Source organism: Neoarius graeffei, chromosome 6, assembly GCF_027579695.1.
Source record: "Neoarius graeffei isolate fNeoGra1 chromosome 6, fNeoGra1.pri, whole genome shotgun sequence".
NCBI classification, from domain to species: Eukaryota; Metazoa; Chordata; class Actinopteri; order Siluriformes; family Ariidae; genus Neoarius; species Neoarius graeffei.
The window spans coordinates 87,870,214-87,892,542 of record NC_083574.1 but is presented as its reverse complement, the minus strand read 5'-3'; the positions used below and the strand labels follow the sequence as shown (position 1 = coordinate 87,892,542).

The following is a 22,329-nucleotide window of genomic DNA, read 5'->3' as shown; positions in this document are numbered from 1 at the left end:
AAACATCATCAGATTTTCACACAAGTCCTAAAAGTAGATAAAGAGAACCCAGTTAAACAAATGAGACAAAAATATTATACTTGGTCATTTATTTATTGAGGAAAATCATCCAATATTACATATCTGTGAGTGGTAAAAGTATGTGAACCTCTAGGATTAGCAGTTAATTTGAAGGTGAAATTAGAGTCAGGTGTTTTCAATCAATGGGATGACAATCAGGTGTGAGTGGGCACCCTGTTTTATTTAAAGAACAGGGATCTATCAAAGTCTGATCTTCACAACACATGTTTGTGGAAGTGTATCATGGCACGAACAAAGGAGATTTCTGAGGACCTCAGAAAAAGCGTTGTTGATGCTCATCGGGCTGGAAAAGGTTACAAAACCATCTCTAAAGAGTTTGGACTCCACCAATCCACAGTCAGACAGATTGTGTACAAATGGAGGAAATTCAAGACCATTGTTACCCTCCCCAGGAGTGGTCGACCAACAAAGATCACTCCAAGAGCAAGGCGTGTAATAGTCGGCGAGGTCACAAAGGACCCCAGGGTAACTTCTAAGCAACTGAAGGCCTCTCTCACATTGGCTAATGTTAAATGTTCATGAGTCCACCATCAGGAGAACACTGAACAACAATGGTGTGCATGGCAGGATTGCAAGGAGAAAGCCATGGCTCTCCAAAAAGAACATTGCTGTTCATCTGCAGTTTGCTAAAGATCGCATGGACAAGCCAGAAGGCTATTGGAAAAATGTTTTGTGGAAGAATGAGACGAAGATAGAACTTTTTGGTTAAAATGAGAAGCGTTATGTTTGGAGAAAGGAAAACACTGCATTCCAGCATAAGAACCTTATCCCATCTGTGAAACATGGTGGTGGTGGTGGTATCATGGTTTGGGCCTGTTTTGCTGCATCTGGGCCAGGACGGCTTGCCATCATTGATGGAACAATGAATTCTGAATTATACCAGCGAATTCTAAAGGAAAATGTCAGGACATCTGTCCATGAACTGAATCTCAAGAGAAGGTGGGTCATGCAGCAAGACAACGACCCTAAGCACACAAGTCGTTCTACCAAAGAATGGTTAAAGAAGAATAAAGTTAATGTTTTGGAACGGCCAAGTCAAAGTCCTGACCTTAATCCAGTCGAAATGTTGTGGAAGGACCTGAAGCGAGCAGTTCATGTGAGGAAACCCACCAACATCCCAGAGTTGAAGCTGTTCTGTACGGAGGAACGGGCTAAAATTCCTCCAAGCCGGTGTGCAGGACTGATCAACAGTTACCGGAAACATTTAGTTGCAGTTATTGCTGCACAAGGGGGTCACACCAGATACTGAAAGCAAAGGTTCACATACTTTTGAAAAAAATTTCAAATGAAATGCAAGAACAAAAAGCTGATAACAGTCGACAAAATTCAAACAAAACACCAAAGTTCAAACTAAACCCTATGAATTTCAGTCAAAATACCAAAGAAACTTATTCAAGTAAATTCAGACAAATTTTAGACAAAACGCAACATTCCGACAGTAAATGAGAGACACTGCAGGCAAAGCACAAGACAAAATTTAGAACCAAAAAAACCAGAACTATATGATGGGATTATATCCTGCAGGCCTTATACTCGTTTCTGACTGGAACGGAATTAATCTCCGAAACATCTTTCTGGCATCTTACCAGACTTCATTATACTCTCACTGAGGACCTTCACACCACTCAAGGGCCAGTTAATGATGTCAGAAATGTAGAATTACCCATTGTGTATATAAAACTGTGTGTGTGTGTAGGAACCCCAGTGAACCGAATCCCCATCATGGCCAAGCAGGTGCTGGATCTCTACATGCTCTACAAGCTGGTGACGGAGAAAGGAGGCCTGGTGGAGGTCATCAACAAGAAAATCTGGAGGGAAATCACCAAGGGCCTGAACTTACCCACGTCCATCACCAGCGCCGCCTTCACACTCCGTACACAGTGAGAGCGTGCGCACACACAACATGGCTTCAGATGACCATCCTGGTGTATTTCTGTCTGCTTTCACTGCACCTTCTGTCTTCCTCCCCTTTTCATTTCCCTCCAGCAACGTCCTGCTGTTGGAGCAGTGTATCGACACGATGGATTTATTGATTTGATTAGGGTCAGAGGTCACACTCACGCAGGCTGGAACTGCTGACATGTTTCTTTTTTCTTTTTCTTAATGAATCACCTCTGTTTTTCTGCCATGATGGCTCATTTTCCTGATCTGATCATTCGGAAGCTGTTGGTATTCATTCAGAGTGACGTTGCCATGTGGCCCGTCCATTGCGTACGGAATAAAACTCAAACACAGGACGCTGGACGGCGTTAACATAAAGCTCTTGTGTTCGCTGTTCACATTAATTTCAGCTGCACTCTCTCTAGAAAAGTCCCTGAACATCTCATGCTCGCCTTTGTCCTACATTCTGGCTGGAGGTGTTCGGTAAATGAGTGCCGTAAATTCTCCGTGTCACTCTGATGACTGACAGAACTGGGTTTTACATTCATATGGAAAATTAACGTGGACCTGACACACCATACAGAAGTGAAATAGATAATCACTGGTCATTAGGTTCCTCACAGCAGGTCCAGCGGCCGCAGAACTGAATTTAACCTACACTGATGTTATATACAGGCTTTTTTTTTTTTTTCTTTAGGTGTGAGCACGCAAACATATACATTTTCTCAGTTCCTTTCTCGGATTGAAGCTCAACTCTGATTCCTCTTTTTCAACAATGACGCACAGAGAAGAAATCTGTGTCAGAGCTCTGATTGTGGAGAATCTTCAGCCTGCTGAACCTCAGGGAGTCAGTGAGTCGAGTCAGTGAGTTGAGTCGAGTCAGACGGTCATTTTGGATACAAGTTGAGTCAGGTGAGAGAGTGATTCAGGTCAGAGATGGAGTCAAATCAGGTCTGAAGATGAGTCAAGTTGGATCAGTCATTTGGATACAATTTGAGTCAGGTGAGAGAGTGATTTAGGTCAGAGATGGAATCGAATCAGGTCCGAAGGTGAATTGAGTCACTGAGTCGCATTTAATCAGACAGACAGTCATTTGGGTACAAGTTGAGTCAGGTCGTCAAATTGGGTCTGAAGAGGAGTTGAGTCAATGAGTCAAGTCAGTAAGTTGAGTTAAATCAGTCATTTGGGTACAGGTTGAGTCAGGTGAGAGAGTGATTCAGGTCAGAGATGGAGTCAAATCAGGTCTGAAGATGAGTCGAGTCACCGAGTTGAGTTGGATCAGTCATTTGGATACAGTTTGAGTCAGGTGAGAGAGTGATTTAGGTCAGAGATGGAATCGAATCAGGTCCGAAGGTGAATCGAGTCACTGAGTCGCATTTAATCAGACAGTCATTTGGGTACAAGTTGAGTTAGGTCGTCAAATCGGGTCTGAAGATGAGTTGAGTCAGTGAGTCAAGTCAGTAAGTTGAGTTAAATCAGTCATTTGGGTACAGGTTGAGTCAGGTGAGAGAGTGATTCAGGTCAGAGATGGAGTCGAATCATGTCCGAAGGTGAATCGAGTCAGTGAGTTGAGTCAGCGAGTCGAGTTGAATCAAACGGTCATTTGGATACAATTTGAGTCAGGTGAGGGAGTGATTCAGGTCAGAGATGGAGTCAACTCAGGTCTGAAGATGAGTCGAGTCACTGAGTCGAGTTGGATCAGTCATTTGGATACAATTTGAGTCAGGTGAGAGAGTGATTTAGGTCAGAGATGGAATCGAATCAGGTCCGAAGGTGAATCGAGTCACTGAGTCGCATTTAATCAGACAGTCATTTGGGTACAAGTTGAGTCAGGTAGTCAAATCAGGTCTGAAGATGAGTTGAGTCAGTGAGTCAAGTCAGTAAGTTGAGTTAAATCAGTCATTTGGGTACAGGTTGAGTCAGGTGAGAGAGTGATTCAGGTCAGAGATGGAGTCGAATCAGGTCTAAAGATGAGTCGAGTCAGCGAGTCGAGTTGGATCAGTCATTTGGGTACAAGTTGAGTCAGGTGAGAGAGTGATTCAGGTCAGAGATGGAGTCGAGTCAGTGAGTTGAGTCAGCGAGTCAAGTTGAATCAGACAGTCATTTGGATACAAGTTGAGTCAGGTGAGGGAGTGATTCAGATCAGAGATAGAGTCAAATCAGGTCCGAAGAGGAGTTGAGTCAGCAAGTCGAGTTGAATCAGATGGTCATTTGGACACAAGTCAGGTGAGAGAGTGATTTCAGGTCAGAGATGGAGTTGAATCTGGTGCGAAGGTGAGTCAAGTCAGCGACTTGAGTCGGGATTGAGATTTGGGTTGGGTGGTGGTGCTGTTTCAATTCATGGCAGTGATTTGAGTCAGGCCAGTGATGTGAATCAAGTTGAATTAGTGAGCGAGTCAAGTCAGTGAATCAAATTGAATCAGTCGGCCAGTGAATCACGAGTTGTATTTGTCTGAGTTGCGTGAGGTCAGTGAGTAACCTGGTCTATGAGATGCATCTGATAATCATTCTGACAAAATATTGCTCATTTTACAACAAATAACATTTAAGCAATCACCAAACATAAAACAAATCATCTCATCTCTCCAGACATCCCTCACTCTCTCACTGTAGTATGTAATGGAGCTGTACAAACTCTGGTGTTTATTTGGTGCACTGTTGATTGATGAGCACAATAACGCTGTGTGTTTGCTTTATCTTTTCTCAGGTATATGAAGTACCTGTACCCGTACGAGTGTGCACGCAAAGGCTTGAGCTCTCCCAGTGAGCTGCAGGCCGCCATTGACAGCAACCGCCGTGAGGGACGTCGCCCCAGCTACAGCAGCAGCCTGTTCCGCTTTAGCTCCTCCCCTAGCTCCGTCCCCCACATTCTGTCCCCTCCCAAAATGCACCTGGCTGCTTTGGGTGCCGGCGCTTCAGTGGCGCTGAACGGCCTGCAGGTGGCATCAGGCTCCTCACTCAAGGCTCTGGGTAAGAGGAGTGAGGAAAATGATAGAAAAGCTACCAAAAAAAAAGTGTGTGATAAGTAATATCACATCTCACATTGTGTCTTTCTTTCTCTATTTCTCTCTCTCTCTCAGAAGATGCTGCCCCGTCTCTGCTGGCGGCTCGCTCCCCGGCCGTAGCTCTGGCTCTGGGGCCGCAGCAGGTGGCAGGACTGGCTCGGGCAGCCACGCTGGAGCAGCTGAGGGAAAAGCTGGAGACTGGTACAGGACTCGGAGTGTCTGAGGGACCGGAGAGGAAGATGGCACGTCTGGCTGAGGAGCAGCAGAGACTCATGCAGCAGGCACTTCAACACAACCTGCTAGCCATGGCATCACACATGCCCATGAACCTGCGCGTGGGTCTGACACCCAGAGGTCAGTTATCGCAGCATGGACCACAACTACAGACCCGAGTCGAGTCGAGTCGACTGCCATGATTCCTTCAGTTATAAAAAACAACACTTTCCAACTGTGTGTCTTCAGCAGGATTATACTGGTGTGTATTCTATCCACATTCATTGGATATGAGCAATCGCTCGCTCTGATTGGCTACTGTACTACTAGGATATCAGCTCATATACCGTGAGTAGAGAAAAACAAAATGGCATAGTGTGTTCCTGAACCAACTGAAGATGAAATAAAAACTCTACTCGAAAACAAAACCCGGTGGCACGGTGGTGTAGTGGTTAGCGCTGTCGCCTCACAGCAAAAAGGTCCTGGGTTTGAGCCCCGTGGCCGGCGGGGGCCTTTCTGTGTGGAGTTTGCATGTTCTCCCCGTGTCCGCGTGGGTTTCCTCCGGGTGCTCCGGTTTCCCCCACAGTCCAAAGACATGCAGGTTAGGTTAACTGGCGACTCTAAATTGACCGTAGGTGTGAATGTGAGTGTGAATGGTTGTCTGTGTCTATGTGTCAGCCCTGTGATGACCTGGCGACTTGTCCAGGGTGTACCCCGCCTTTCGCCCGTAGTCAGCTGGGATAGGCTCCAGCTTGCCTGCGACCCTGTAGAAGGATAAAGCGGCTACAGATAATGAGATGAGATGAGAAATGGCTAAAAGAATATAGTCCACCCCCCCAATATCGCCTGTTCCACACTCCAGCCCAGACGGTGGCGCTAATGCACCTTTAAGTTGGCTTGCCAACCACCAAAAAACCCGAAAGAACCCCCCCCCCCCCCCCCCCCCCCCCAAGAATTATCACATTTTTCACAAATTGCTCATCATTTCACCAGTTTGTTTACATTCTAAGCGGAAATGAGTTTGTCGGACGTTTTGTATAAAGTTTTGATTGACCAAATTTGCAAAATATAGGCTGTCCATCGTAAACGATGATGACTATGATTTTTGGGAATTTACGTGGAGCAATAACGTGCGTGGGCTGCAAGGCCAGCTTTAGATCTGCATAGTTTCCCGCAGAACGGGCATTCATGAGCTGTATCTGTCCACTTGCTATGTCTAACTGCCTGTGCTCTGAGATATCTTGCCTTTCTATCCTTTTCAACTGAGATCTTGGCCTGATGTATGATTGCTCGCCATTTAGATCTATCAAGAGCATTTTCTGTCCATGTGGAGTCATTTATAGAGCACATCTTCATGTGGCGCTTTAGTGTATCTTTGTATCTTAGCTTTTGGCCACCGCGGTTCCTCCTGCCGTAGCTTAGTTCTCCATAAAAGATGGTTTTTGGGAGACGGATGTCGGGCATTCTCACTAGATGTCCAGCCCACCTGAGCTGTGCGGCCGCAATAAGAGCTTCAACACTTTGTGTTGGCTCGTTCAATGACTTCCACATCTGGCACTCTGTCCTTCCAAGATATCTTCAGTAGATGTCGGAGTTGTGTGGCTGTGAGTTTCTTGATGTGTCATGCAGTCTGTACCATACAGCAGAGATGGTAGAACCACTGTGTTGTAAACATTTACCTTTGTGACAAGTCTAATGTCATGTCTAGACCAAAGCTTTTTCTTGAGTGCTCCAAAAGCCTTGGAAGCTGCTTGGATCCGTCTATCAACTTCTGTGTCTGATGAGTTGTTGTTAGTCACTGCACTTCCCAGGTACGTGAAACAGTTTGTAGATTTGAGCAGTTCACCCTGGACTTTGATATTAGGTGGAACACTTTCTTTATTTTGAGGAGGAGGTTGAAAGAACAGTTCTGTCTTGGAGATATTAATCTTGAGCCCAAAAAGATCTGCAGCATTTGCAAAAGCATTCACAATTTTTTGCATTGCAATAGGTTCATTTGCTAACAGGGCTGAATCGTCTGCATAGAGAAGCTCTCGGATGCAGATCTCTCTGATTTTTGTTTTTGCTCGGAGTCTTGCCAGGTTGAATGGGTTACAAAAAATGTAAATAAAAATGCCCCGTTTCTCAAAATCCAGTGAATGTGGATAGAATAAAACGGTTATTCCACTCAATCTCGTTGTACATGGATTATATTGAACTCGGTGCTGCGCACCTCATCAGCGATCACCTCATGTCCGACTCGATTTCGTGGAATAACTGTTCAATATTTTGTGTAATACAAACTGTTCGATTGTCAAGTTTGGTGGTCAGTTCAAATCTTCAGTGTGTTGATATATAAAGTTAATGAAATTATTTCCATTCAGACTTTAGGGTAAATTGAGAGAAGGCTCTCTTAAGTATTATTACGGTAAATTAGATGCATATACATCGAGTTTATATTAAGAACGGAAATGCCTGTAACAGTCGTTATAAATCCTAACATGGTTTTCTAAATGGAGTAATATTCAACGTTGAGGGGTTTCAGGGCTGCTGTTAGAGGAAGACGCTCCCTCTAGGTGGCAGTAGAGTCCAGAGCAATCATGAACATGAAGAGTTTAAAGCTGATTCAGGAGGAGATGAAACTCAAACCTGTGCATAATTTGAGTTCCCCAAGAACCAGAGTATTCTTGGGTTTCACATGTGACGTGACGTCTCATCCGCCTCATTAGTTATTCAGAACTTTAGCTGGTGGTCTACCAAAGCTCAGTTGACAAAGCGTTTGTACGGAGAAGGTGCATTGCTTGCATGAAAAATGCCTTACGATTGCGTTGTTTTAGGTTGTTCGAATCGATCAAACCATGAAATTGATAAGTTTCTTCAGGGTTTCCCGTGAACTAATAAAAAAGCCTGAACGAACACAGGATTTCACAAAAAGACGTGGAGAAAGGTGGCTTTTGAACCTCTCACTGAAATCGAAGCGAGCCGAGTCGAAGCATGCTCGAGTTTGCGGTGATCACTTGGTGAAAGGTTTGTATTTCCCTCTCAGCTCTGTCCTTAGTGTTTTCCAAGTACTTTTCTTGCTATGTGTCGTTATTTTACGGTACTTTTTTTTTAGTCACGAAGCGCTAAAGTCCCCAGCTGTTTCTTTGTTTCCTCCTCACAAAGTCCATATGCGTGAAGGTCGCGACAAAATTCTTCCCCAGCCGTACAGTTACAATGCGCCGTGATCACCACTACTTCTCCGTCTTGTTTAACTAAGATCCAGATCTTTAAAGGGGTTTCTGATGATCTTTGTGAATGATTTATCTGAGAGATAAGAGCCAACACAAGTGAGAATCAAGCCAACTGTTGTTTGTTTGCGCTTCGTTGTAAAGATGTGAACTAAAAGCTTAAAAAAAACTTACACGGGCAAAAACAATACAGGATTCATTCGGCAGTGACTTGATAGCGAGGTCCTTCACCCAGCCACGTATTTAAAAAAAAAAAAAAAAAAAAGTTGTAAGCCTCCGTACTCTTCGACGCTTTCATCTGTTTTGCGGTGTAGAAGGACGTCTGCAACACCAGATAGTTCAAGATGTCGGGGAACACGACTGAAGGGTAGTTTTCGAGATGGTATGACAAATCCTTCTTTCCCAGACTGTAGGGGTCGATTCCATTGCACATAGCAATCTTCTGAATAGATCTAAAGCCAGCAGTGGCTTCTAGATGACGAGCGTGCTCTGAGAAGTTATCGCTAGCTGTTTGCGCTACAGCAGCCGTTTTGATTTGCTAGAACGCAAGCAGTTTTACCGGAAGTGAAATTGCTAAGGAAAGTCACGTGACTGAAACCCAAGAATCTTCTCAAGCTGGGGTTAGAGGTTCAGGATCCATGGTGTTGAAACTTTCAATTGCTTAATGACAGGTGGAGAAAGTGATGGAGTGAACAACACGAAGAGTAATGGTGTGGGTTTAAACAGCTTGTGCTTGCTTTTCTGTTTCTGCAGATGATAAGCATGATCTGGCCTTGAGCATTTCCTCCACAGGGTCAGCCAGCATCAGCGTATCTGTCGAGGTCAATGGTGTCGTCTACTCAGGTATATACAGGGCATGTCTCTGCTTTGTATGACACACACACACACAGTCTCTCACTCATTCACTCACTCCCAGCCCCGAGTAATACACTATCCACTGGTAATACACTTTTTGAGGACAACTGGTCCAGGTTTATCTCTACACGGTTACATGTTTGATTGTGGTACAGTTGTTAGTTTTAAGCCCATTTCATCACCCAATGACCTTGCAAGTAATTTTATATCTCCAACAGAAGATAAACACTGCCCTCTAGTGATGGGGTTTTTTTTTTAAATAAATGTACCACTGGGGACCAAAGTCCCTACAAGGAAAGTAAAATCTGACGATTTCGACCTTGTGGGGACATTTGGATGGTCCTCACAAGGAAATTGCTTCCATTTGTGTCTCTCTAAACAAACAAACACACACAAAAAAAAATAAAAGTGCTAAAAAGTTTCCTTTTCATTACTGAGGTTAAGGTGAGGGTGCGGTTTCGGTGCAGGCACAGCATTAATTAACTGCAGTGATGATTGCCAATGGAAGGTCCTCACAAGGATAGTGAGACGTGGGTGTGTGGGTGCTTGTACTTGTTACAAGCAAGTGCAAGACATTTTCGCCAGTCCTCTTAGACATTTAAGTTTGGGTTAGGGTAAGGGGTGGGGTTAGACATTTAGTTGTAATGGTTAGGGTAAGGGGCTAGGGAATGCATTACGTCAATGAGAGTCCCCACAACGACAGAAGTACAAGAATGTGTGTGTGTGTGAGACACAGTAAAGGCGGGCATTGAAGTTGTTTACTGATAAACTGTCGTTTGAGGATCAGAATACATGTGTGGGGTTTTTTTTGTTTTGTTTTTATTAAAGCAACAGAATGAGGACATTTTTGGAAAGTGAGGACATTTTCGCATGGTCCTCACTTCTTCAAATGGCTGTTTGAGGGTTAAGACTTAGTTTTCGCATTCGGGTTAGAATTAAGTTTGGGTTAGGGTAAGGGGTGGAGTTAGACGTTTAGTTGTAATGGTTAGGGTAAGGAGCTAGGGAATGCATTATGTCATTGAGGGTCCCCACAACAACAGAAGTACAAGAATGTGTGTGTGTTTGTGGCACAGTAAAGGTGGGCATTGAAGTTATTTACTGACAAACTGTCGTTTGAGGATCAGAATACATGTTCGGGGGTTTTTTTTGTTTGTTTTTATTAAAGCAACAGAATAAGTACATTTTTTGGAAAGTGTGGACATTTTCACCGGTCCTCACTACTTCTTCAAATGGCTGTTTGAGGTTTAAGACTTAAGTTTAACCCGAATGCTAAAACTAGGGTGGGGTTAGACATTTAGTTGTGATGGTTAAGGAGCTAGGGAATGCGTTATGTCAGTGAGAGTCCCCACAATGACAGAAGTACAAGAGTGTGTGTGTGTGTGTGTGTGTGTGTGGCACAATAAAGGCGGGCATTAGAGTTATTTACTGACAAACTGTCATTTGAGGATCAGAATACGTGTGTGTGTGTGTGTTTTTATTAAAGCAACAGAATGAGGACATTTTTGGAAAGTGAGGACATTTTTGCCGGTCCTCACTACTTCTTCAAATGGCTGTTTGAGGGTTAAGACTTAATTTTAGCATTCGGGTTAGAATTGGGTTTGAGTTAGGGTGAGGGGCGGGGTTAGACATTTAGTTGTGATGGTTAAGGAGCTAGGGAATGCGTTATGTCAATGAGAGTCCCCACAACGACAGAAGTACAAGAATGTGTGTTTGTGGCACAATAGGGGCCGGCATTGAAGTTATTTACTGACAAACTGTCGTATAGTATTGTTTCATCAGCAATCACAATCTTCCCATACACACTTCCTGTTCTTCAAACGTACACCATCAAAAAAAAAACCTTAAAGGAACAGTCCACCGTATTTCCATAATGAAATATGCTCTTATCTGAATTGAGACGAGCTGCTCCGTACCTATCCGAGCTTTGTGCGACCTCCCAGTCAGTCAGATGCAGTCAGACGCGCTGTCACTCCTGTTAGCAATGTAGCTAGGCTCAGTATGGCCAATGGTATTTTTTGGGGCTGTAGTTAGATGCGACCAAACTCTTCCGTGTTTTTCCTGTTTACATAGGTTTATATGACCAGTGATATGAAACAAGTTCAGTTACACAAATTGAAACGTGGTGATTTTCTATGCTATGGAAAGTCCGCACTATAATGACAGGCGTACTAACACCTTCTGCGCGCTTCGGCAGCGCATTGATACGGAGCTCGGATATCAATGCGCTGCCGAAGCGCGCAGAAGGTGTTAGTACGCCTGTCATTATAGTGCGGACTTTCCATAGCATAGAAAATCGCTACGTTTCAATTTGTGTAACTGAACTTGTTTCATATCACTGGTCATATAAACCTATGTAAACAGGAAAAACGTGGAAGAGTTTGGTCGCATCTAATTACAGCCCCAAAAATTACCATTGGCCATACTGAGCCTAGCTACATTGCTAACAGGAGTGACAGCGCGTCTGACTGCGTCTGACTGACTGGGAGGTCGCGCAAAGCTCGGATAGGTACGGAGCAGCTCGTCTCAATTCAGATAAGAGCATATTTCATTATGGAAATATGGTGGACTGTTCCTTTAACAGTCCTCATTTCCTGGTCTAATAATCCGACTTATTTTACTGTGAAGTGAAAATAAAGTGTCTAATCCTCACTGTGTCCCTTCTCCCTCTAAGGAACTCTCTTTGCTCAGAAGCCTGCGTCAGTTGCTGTGTCTTCTGCAGCCAGCGTGTCGTCCATGACGGCCAACACCACTTTGACCTTCCCCAGCCACAGCCCCTCCTCCGCCTCCTCTTCCTCTAAAGGTCCCAGCTCAGCCGAGCCATCCACCAGCGGCTCACCGTAACGGAGGACGAGTCCTCCTCTGCCCAGGCTTCTGCCTCCTCCAGGCCTCGGCACAACCGCAATACACCTCGCACACACAGATGCTTTGAAAAACCAGACTGTTACACAACCAGTACCTCATTTATATTTCCTGTCAGCCTTGGCTATTTAATACACACAGATATGTACAAAATACTTCTTCCCCAAACACTGTGCTAAATCAAACGCTAAACACAATCGGGACATTCAGCCAAACTCAACTGACAGGTGTTCATTTACAGAACTTGAAGATTTTTATTTAGGAGAATTGCAAAAAAAAAAGAAGCTATTTTGTTTGTTTTCTGATTTTTAGAATTTTTTTTTCCTTTCTCTTTTTACATACCTCAGATTGAGCAATCCACAGCGGTTGAATATTACAGTCATATCTTTACCTCAGGAGCTGTAGTAAATACTTGAGCTGAGTGAGTTTTATTTTCGTGATCTATTTGAATTTCGTAGAATCGGTAAAAGACGGGATTTTGTCGTCTCGTCGCGTTGCTATACAGGACGTTCGCTTTCCCGTGAGCCGAACACCTCATAACTACCTGCCGCGTTATTGGGAACAGCATTAGGCCTGGTGGTTTATACTTGACACGTGACTACGTGTGTGTGTGTGTGAGAGATTGTCGACACAGCAACACGAACGGCGTTATTTAAACTGATGTCCACTAGGGGGCAGATCAGCGCTGAAGCATCCCTGAGCGAGGACCGATTTCACAGCGACGATTCTCAGACACGTATTTGTTGCTGTTTCTCTAAAACTTTTTGATCGCGTGACGCGTCGAAACGGAAAATTGTGTCCTTGCGTTTAAAACATTTACAAATCCGAGACGAAATTTGTTTCAAATTCGATCAGGAATCTTAATTCGGAAGATAATCAGGAAGTTTGTCCAAATTAGGGGATGTGATATTGAAATCTTGTCAACGCCCTTTCAGAGCGTTGAGTGAACGCGAGCACACACGTAACTACGAGCACGTATAAACCCAGGCTTGGGCTCGTTTGGACGAACAGGACTAGAAAAGACGACGACGCTCTGATTACTTGACATTAGAACTGCAAAACGAGCCAAAGCTTCAACTTGAATTCAATGCAGCTGGAATTTTCCAAAGTTTGTGAGCTGTGTGACTCCGCCTCTGGTGTGTGTGTGTGTGTGTGTGTGTGTGTGTGTGTGTGTGTACACCGACCAGTGCTGTTCACAATGCTCAGATTATACTGCTGCTGATGGTCTGAACAGTACCACCAAAATACCTCAATCCAGTCACTAATAAATATGAGGAAATGTACAGGAAGTGTGTGCGTTCTCAGGAATGAGTGCAGGGTGTGTGTATCGCTGCGACTCATCATATCTCGGGCAGGCTTTTCATTTCAGACTGGCCTTTTTAGTACAGGACAGTTTGTGAGCTTTTTGACATCACAACCTACCTCACGGTCATTCAGCTGTAGATTTCTGATCTTTAATTTTACTCGTTGTTCGTTTCTCGGTAAGGCAACACCCGGCGTAACTCATATGTAGCTCTGAAAGCTCAAATACGCTCACTGTATGCTGTGGACAATCATCGAGAGTGGTGTCGGGCCGTCGAGCTGCACACTGACGAGATCCTGGAATAGATTAGAATATATTTGGTTTATATACTATAGAGAACCCGGAGAGTCTACGTCTGGTCACTTTGCTTCTAAGTGTGTTTAGTACTAGGGTTTTTTTTTCATGATGTGGAAATGAATTAAAAATATAAAATCAGATCATGTTGTTGATGTTTGCCTCGTAGCAGGAAGGCAGCTTTCTCAGGAACTACTCTGACGACTCGTACGGTCAGTAAAACACATTGTTAGTCTTTTTTTCTCTCTCTCTCTCTTCTTCTTCGAGAAATACCTCATGCTCTCTGATGGAGACACTAACATATCCGTATCTCATGGAACACGACCATGGAAAGCTCAAGTCTCAGGGTGAATCGATGAATCAGAATTCCAAGAATTCCTTCCCGTTTCTAAAAATCCCCCAAATTCATGGAGAGAGAGAGAGAGATATTTCTCTCGCACCACCGCTCACCCTTACTGAATGTTCTGCATTTGTACAATCACACTGCTGCATTCTGGATCGCTTGCACAGCTGGATACCAAAAAAACAGCTCTCTTTCTCTCTCTCTCTCTCTCTCTCTCTCTCTCTCTCTCTCTCTCTCTCTCTCTCCCAATTTCTCTTTCTCTTTTTTCTTTCTCTTTTTTCTTTAATTTTTTTCTTTCTCTCGCTTTCTCGCTCAATTTCTTTTCTCTTTCTCAATTTCTTTCTCCCAATTTTTCTTTCTCTGAATTTTTCTCTTCTCTGAATTTCTTTTTCTCTTTCTCTCTCAATTTTTCTTTTTCTTTCTTTCTCTTTTCTCGCTCAATTTTTTATTTTTCTTTCTTTCTCTCAATTTCTTTCTCAATTTTTCTCTTTCTCTCTTCGTTCTTTCTCTAAATTTCTCTCTCTCTGTTTTTCTCAGTTTTTCTTTCTCTGAATTTCTTTCTCTTCTCTGAATTTCTTTTTTTCTCTCTCAATTTTTCTCTTTCTCAATTTTTCTCTCTCTTCGTTTTTTCTCTAAATTTCTCTCTCAATTTTTCTGTTTTTCTTTCTCTGAATTTCTTTCTCTTCTGTTTCTTTTTCTTTCTCTCAATTTTTCTTTTTCTTTTTTCTCTCAATTTATTTCTTTTTCTCTCTCAATTTTTCTTTTTCCTTTCTCTTTTCTTTCTCTTCTTCGCGCTTTCTTTCTCTAAATTTATCTCTCTCAATTTCTTTTTCTCAGTTTTTCTTTCTCTGAATTTCTTTCTCTTCTCTCAATTTCTTTTTCTCTTTCTCTCTCAATTTTTCTTTCTTAATTTCTTTCTCTTTCCTCTCTGTTTTTCTTTCTTTCTCTCTCAATTTTTCTTTTTCCTTTCTCTTAATTTCTTTCTTTCTGTCTCTTCTTTGCTCTCTCTTTCTTTCTCGCTGTAACCACGAGGTCCAGTGCAGTCGCTGCCTCAGAACTGAACTCTGTGGATGCCGTGGTGTATAATATCAGTTGAGCAGAGATTAATGAAGCCCCTTTTCTCTCGACACGGTGCTGGTGCCGGAACCAGAAAGCTTTTTGACAAGCGAATCAGATGTAACAGCTTCTGAAAAAGTTCTCCACTAGTTTGAGGAACACATTACGTTGCTGTAGGGTGGTTTTGTTTTTTGTTCAAACACCTTCCTGAATCTTCCTCTAATGGTAATTGCGATGCCGTGTTGAAAAGTCAAGCTGTTCCTTCGAGAGCAGAATCGTTTGTTTGGAAGGTACGTTGTGTCGCACGACAGCAAGCAAGAAGTCACTTTGTCGTGTGTGAGTGTGTGGCGAGCGCTACTTTGGGCACTTGTGGGTGTTTTTAAATTCTGATGAGAAACAAACAATAATACCATATATATATTTAAGAGTTATTTCACAAAATCGAGTTGGATATGAGCTGAAAGCTGGCGAGGCGCGTAGCACTGAATTGTCTGTAAGCCATGTACGACTCGATTTCATGGAATAACGGTTTTATTCGATCCACATTCACTGGCTTGTGAGAAACGGAGCATTATTTATTTATTTATTTTTTGCAAATTCGATAAATAAAAAAATTTATATAAAACGTCGAACAAAATAATTTCCGCTTAGAATGTAAACAACCCGGCGAAATGACGAGAGCAATTTGTGAAAAAATGCTATAATAATAATAATAATAATAATTTGAAAATAAAAAAAGATATATTCTTACCATCAAACTTTTATTCGTTTTTTTTTTTTTTTTTTTTGGGGGGGGGGGGGGGGAGTTTGTTTTCAAGTAGTTTTTATTTCGTCCTCGGTTGGCTCAGCAACACGCTCCGCCATTCTGTTTTTCTTCTTCTTTTGGGTTTTTTGGCGGTTTCAAACCAACTTAAAGGTGCATTACCGCCACCAACTGGGCTGGAGTGTGGAACAGGTGATACTGGGTGGGGGAAACAAACGATATTCTTTTAGCTATTTCTGTTTCTTTTAAGTAGTTGATAACAGAGCGATATATCTGACTTGATGCGCTCGGCCATTTTGTTTTTCTCTACTCAAGGTATATGAACTGATATCCTTGTAGTCGAGTAGCCAATCGGAGCACGCGATTGCTCATATCCAGTGAATGTGGATCGAATAAATATATATCTCCTACAACCCACTATCCAATCCCGTTACTCGTGAAGCTTGGCTTCGCATTCGCGTCGCTAACGGATTTGCAAGCTAACTGTACAAGCTACGTACCTTCACCTGAAGCATTAATGATCTCTGCTACTTGCTTACTTTTCAAGCTTTGTATCTTTTCGTAATATCTTTCCATGCATTTCAGATAATAAGATGAAACGGACCCACAGTTAAATAGAAGCTTTTCTTCCATTTTAATTGCAAGTAGAAACCGAATCGACGCAGAACGGTTCAGGGGGACTGTTCATACACGAGTCTGGAACCAGCACCAGGATCTTGTCAAGGGAGAAAAGGAGATGTTTGGGCAGGAACGGAGCTTATGTGTTGATTTAGTAATGATTTTATTAAATAATTTGGGAGATCATTTATATCGGGGTCTGAAATGTATCACTCTGGAAAGGACAGGTGTTTCTGAATACGGCGTCCTTTTTTTTTTTTTTTTAAATAAATCTTTTGATTTTAAACATGAAAACACTGAAGGTGCTCAAAGACGAACCACCATGTAGTGTTGTGTCTCGCTTGCTCCAGCTATCTGAACTCAGGAAGGACATTTTTGCCAAACGCCTCACACCATCCTTCCTGTAAACTCGCCTACGCTTAGCTGCTTGTAAATGCTTTGTGCTTCTTGATGCCGCTGATCGAAAGCGCGTCTGTAACTGCGATCGGATTTGGGAATCTACTCGGGTGGGGGGAGGGGTTTGTTGTCGTCGTAGTCATCGTCGTCGCTGTTGCTGCTTGCCACGGAACAGTTTACAGCTGTGAGGTTTGTGATGATGGTGGTGATGTGCAGTGATGCTTTTTTACAGTCAGGGAAAAGTCGCGCTCAGATGAACCGCTGCTGTTCGACGACTCTGTCGTTGCCTTAATCGCTGGAGAGACCAGGACGGGTTTCGGGATTTCTCCACACCAGAATGTCGAGGCTCTTTTTCAAGGGTTTATCAAACTGAAGAGAAGAGAATTGTACCTTTTAATGTCCGGCTGCACAAAATACAATCAGCGTCTTACATACACCGTTTCAGACATATTTATATATTTTAGATACAGTTTATACATATTTGCATAGGTTTTAAAGACCACCTGGTTTTGTGTGTGTGTGAGAGAGAGAGAGAGAGAGAGAGAGTGTGTGCGAGTGAGTGAGAACATTTGCACATCAGATGATCAGGTTCTAAAAGTTAGTTACATTCGTCACTTTATCATCCACAATCCGTCACCGCCAGGTGTTCTGCTGATCACCGGCCTCTAGATGGTGCTCAAGTACAATATGTATTCAGTTTACATTGTGTGTGTGTGTGTGTGTGTGTAAGAGAGAAGTTGTTTGACAGTTTTAAACACGCCCTCGTTTACTTCCCTTGCACCATCACAGCAGATGTTCCAATACTTTTTGTTCAGTGAATCCTGGGTGGCCAAGTCAGCGTCTACGTCAAATTCAGGAACAAATCTTTTACCCAGAAAGCATTGCGGTCTCAGAATGACCGGAATTGCACTTTGAATACAGAGCTGTGACCCCGGCACTCTCGAGCGATCTCGTTCGGATGTCCTCGAGTACCCGAGCCACGTTTCAACCAACTTTAAGTGAAGGGAAATGTCCGAGGCGCGATTACATACTTTCGCAAGATCGTTGTCATGGAGTTTTGGCAGCACTTTCAGCTTTGAGGACAATCCGAGACGTTTTCATTCGTAAACATGACCAAGCTCCACCCGTTTTTAACAGTCCATCAACACCTGGCTTGGTGGTCGGAAACACTCCTTCATTCGTTCCAGTTTGTCTCCAATGAAAATCAGCTCTGAGCCAATCAGGTTGCAGGCTTTAATGTTCTGACGCTTTCTGTTCCCAGAAAAGGGAACACGACGCAACACAAGAAGGCTTTGTGGTCTCGGATGTACATTGATGCACCAATGTGACCTGATCGGTGCACAGAGTATCGAGTATCATGACTCAAACTAGTTCTTCTTCTGTAATGAAGGTGCATTATGTAAGATCTTGTCTTGTAGTTTGTCTCATAAGACGTTTTTGGCTTCAAGGACGATCCGTTTCGTCGAAGATCTTGACCAGGAATCACCTACTTTTACAGATGAGCAAGCACATCAAAAAACAAGTGATTAATTTGTCATTATCTCCTCGCTCACTGCTTCACATAAAACTCTGGAGCTTTTGAAGACTGGATAGGATGGGACGAGCTTTTTAGGCTCCAGGAATGAGATCATGCTCATTCCTGAAAACCAGCTCATGAAAGTGTAGCGAGCCGGTCGGGTCCGATTCACCGTTCTGAAGCTCGTGGCCAGAAAAGTGCACCTCAGACCGCGTAAAATACATCACAAACACAACCTGATTGATTGAGAGTAAGAGCTCGGACTCCGTATCGCGAGATTTAAGACGCCGGCGATTTTCGTTCCGCGAAAACAAAACTGCATATATTTACCATTTCAGAAATGTCTTGCATTCCCCCCCCCCCTTTTTATTGAGTACGTTCATCCGAGCAGTAAAATCATACAGGAAATGAGTAGACCTTCAGTGTTCCTGCCGAGTGTGTTCCTGTTGAGAAATCTTATCGCTTGCTACACACCACACACTCCTTCTGCATCACCAGGGAGTCGGTGAATTAAGGGCGTGTTGAAAACAGAACATCTTTCTCACATCACGTTTTCACTTAGGAATGTCAAATCACAGCAGCAGCTGTTTCACCACTTCACCTCAACTCAACATCTGTCTGTGTGTTATACATTCTACATGATTATGCAAGTGGTTAATGGAATACCTCATTTGTCTTAGTTTTTCGGTTTGTGTTTTTTTTTTTTTTGGCTTAATGTCGTACAACGCTCGATTCAGAAAACTGAACAATGGTCTTTGTGCATATTTTTGTACTGTTATTATATTATAATGCTGTTATTGATATAATTATATCTATATTACTGATGTTAGTTTTCTCTCTCTCTCTCTCTCTCTCTCTCTCTCTCTCTCTTTCTCTCTCTCTCAATTAAAACGAGATTTAGGACAAGACCCATGTGAATGCTTATAAAACTGGTGTGCGCTGATTGTATTCGAAAGTGGAGCACTTTTTGTTTCCCGAATAAAAGTGAATTTTTTTTTTCTTTTTTGGGGGGTGATTTATTCAGGTTTGTTCACATCAGTAATATTAAATCTGTGGTTCTCAGGGCTTTCCATGTCTACAATTATGATAAAGTTTTACATTATATCTTAATCTGCTGTGTGGTGGTTTTATTATTATCATTTTTCCCCTCTTGTTTTAAAATTTGGTCAACATCCAATAGAGATGGAGGATATGGGGGGGGGGATCACAATATAAAAATTTTAAATTTATTTTAGATATAAATGCCAAACCAGTTGTGGTGCTTAAAATGTTGGGTTTTTATCCCCTGCTTGGCCGAAAGGCCCGAAGGGGGATTATGTCGTGGCGATGTCCATCACAGGAAGGGTTCTCACCTTCTGACATCAACTCCTCTCACAATTGCTCATCTCATCTCATTATCTCTAGCCACTTTATCCTTCTACAGGGTCGCAGGCAAGCTGGAGCCTATCCCAGCTGACTACGGGTGAAAGGCGGGGTACACCAAGTCACCAGGTCATCACAGGACTCAGACACAGACAACCATTCACACTCACATTCACACCTACGCTCAATTTAGAGTCACCAGTTAACCTAACCTGCATGTCTTTGGACTGTGGGGGAAACCGGAGCACCCGGAGGAAACCCACGCGGACATGGGGAGAACATGCAAACTCCACACAGAAAGGCCCTCACCGGGCCCGGGGCTCGAACCTGGACCTTCTTGCTGTGAGGCGACAGCGCTAACCACTACACCACCATGCCGCCCCCTCACAATTTTTGGAGGAATTTCTCGAAGCTTGGCAAAAGGCCTTGTTATATGACGGTAATATGCATATCACGATTTCATTTCATTTGTGAAAATTTTCCCAGAGTTTCGACCCTTGATTAAATAACTTGTACTTTGACAGTTTCATGAGGGTGTACGTTCTTCTGAAATCAACTCCTCTTACAATTTGTGGAGGAATTTCACCAAACTTGGCAAAAGGCTTTGTTATATGACAGTTATACGCAGATTGAAATTTTGTTTAATTTGGACAATTTTTACCAGAGTTATGCCCTTGATTATTAACAAACTTGTACTTCGGCAATTTCATCAAGGTGCGCTTGCTTTCTGAAATCAACTTCCCTCACAATTTTTATCCCCCGCTGGCCGAAAGGCCCGAAGGGGGATTATGTCATGGCGATGTCTGTCTGTCCGTCTCAGGAAGGGTGCTCACCTTCTGAAATCAACTCATCTCACAATTTTTGGAGGAATTTCACAAAACTTGGCAGAATTCTTTGTTATATGTCGGTAATAGGCATATTGCGATTTTGTTCAATTCAGTCGCATTTTACCAGACTTATGGCCGAGTTACCAGCGGGGGATATTGTGCTCTCAGAGCATGCTTGTTTTTAATCATCTCATCTCATTATCTCTAGCCGCTTTATCCTGTTCTACAGGGTCGCAGGCAAGCTGGAGCCTATCCCAGCTGACTACGGGCGAAAGGTGGGGTACACCCTGGACAAGTCGCCAGGTCATCACAGGGCTGACACATAGACACAGACAACCATTCACACTCACACTCACACCTACGGTCAATTTAGAGTCACCAGTTAACCTAACCTGCATGTCTTTGGACTGTGGGGGAAACCGGAGCACCCGGAGGAAACCCACGCGGACACGGGGAGAACATGCAAACTCCGCACAGAAAGGCCCTCGCCGGCCACGGGGCTCGAACCCAGACCTTCTTGCTGTGAGGCGACAGCGCTAACCACTACACCACCGTGCCGCCTCTGTTTTTAATCATTATTTTTAAAAATTAATTTAATTTTGGTAGTGTTTCAATATTATATGTACTACTTTTCTGCATTTATTAGCTCATGTGTCCATAAGGCTGATTGTCACGGCGTCGTGTCCGTCGTCCACAATTCAGTTAAACTGTATCTCCTCCTTCATTTCTTCACAGAATTCTGTTCTGATTGTTTTTGTTTGAAAGAACTCATCACAAAACTTGGTCACTGTTTTGTCAAATTGTTTGCTAACGAGTTACTAATTAGGCCAAATTAACAAATTTTCCAAGCCTCTCACTAGAATTGGATCTCCTCTCTGATTTCTCATCACCTTGGTTGTTGATTTTCTTGTAAACACTTTGTTTACAACTTTATTTTCAGTTCAATCGTGTCTCCTCCCTCCTTCAGTTCTCAATGGATTTCAGTTCTGATTGTTTTATTTGAAGGAACTTGACCTTCTGCACAAAACTTGGTCGTTGTATTCTTAACTTTTTGCGAACAAATTTGTAATCAGGTCACCTTAACATATTTTCTTCTTACTAGAATTGTGTCTCCTCTCATTTGTCATGCGAATCCAGTTCCGATTGATGTTTTGGGTCGATCTCACTTTGGGGGACTAAATTTAGTCCTTTGTTGAGTTTCCTGTTGTAAACAGTTTGTCATGGAGGTTGGTCCTCTCTCACAGTCATGGTTGCTTTGATGGCAGGTCAGATGAGCTACTATGACCTTGATGTTCTGGTTTTGTTTAGTCTTGTGGAAACTGTTTTGTGAACTGTTCCTTCCACAAGTAACTCTGCAAGCCTGTGGGTGTAGCATTGAGGTCACTGATTCACTAAATGATCCCATCTGTTTTCACATCTTATTTTAAGTTTTCTTCATTATAACACCACCACAACATCCCGCTCGCTTCGTGTAACCCTGGCCCCAGATCCGCTCCCATCCGTCTGAACTTTAAATGTATTTATTGGAAGTTCATCAAAACTGAGAAGGAAGTGGTATCTGAAGGTGGGTTGATTCTGCTCTCACATCTGTATTTCCTAACATCTACATTCCTGTGAGTTCATGACTGATTTACAACTTACAAGATGGTTTTTGTTGATCTTTTATGCCTCACATTTAATCACTTGTGTGATAGTTTGAGTCAGAAACCATTCCAAGCCCAGAGCTGATCTGTGGAATGTTAAGAGCT

General features: G+C 43.0%; 1 protein-coding gene across 1 annotated transcript in view; it reads left to right on the top strand.

Moving 5' to 3' along the window:
* LOC132888142 (AT-rich interactive domain-containing protein 3B-like) overlaps positions 1–12,390 on the top strand; it is a 170,078-nt gene extending 157,688 nt beyond the window's left edge. The window contains exons 5-9 of the mRNA XM_060924166.1: positions 1,778–1,961; positions 4,670–4,932; positions 5,043–5,321; positions 9,143–9,232; positions 11,916–12,390. Of these exons, the coding sequence (XP_060780149.1) occupies positions 1,778–1,961; positions 4,670–4,932; positions 5,043–5,321; positions 9,143–9,232; positions 11,916–12,085 (986 nt within the window). The 3' untranslated portion in view covers positions 12,086–12,390. The remainder of the gene's footprint in view (positions 1–1,777; positions 1,962–4,669; positions 4,933–5,042; positions 5,322–9,142; positions 9,233–11,915) is intronic.
* Positions 12,391–22,329: the final 9,939 nt, after the last annotated feature.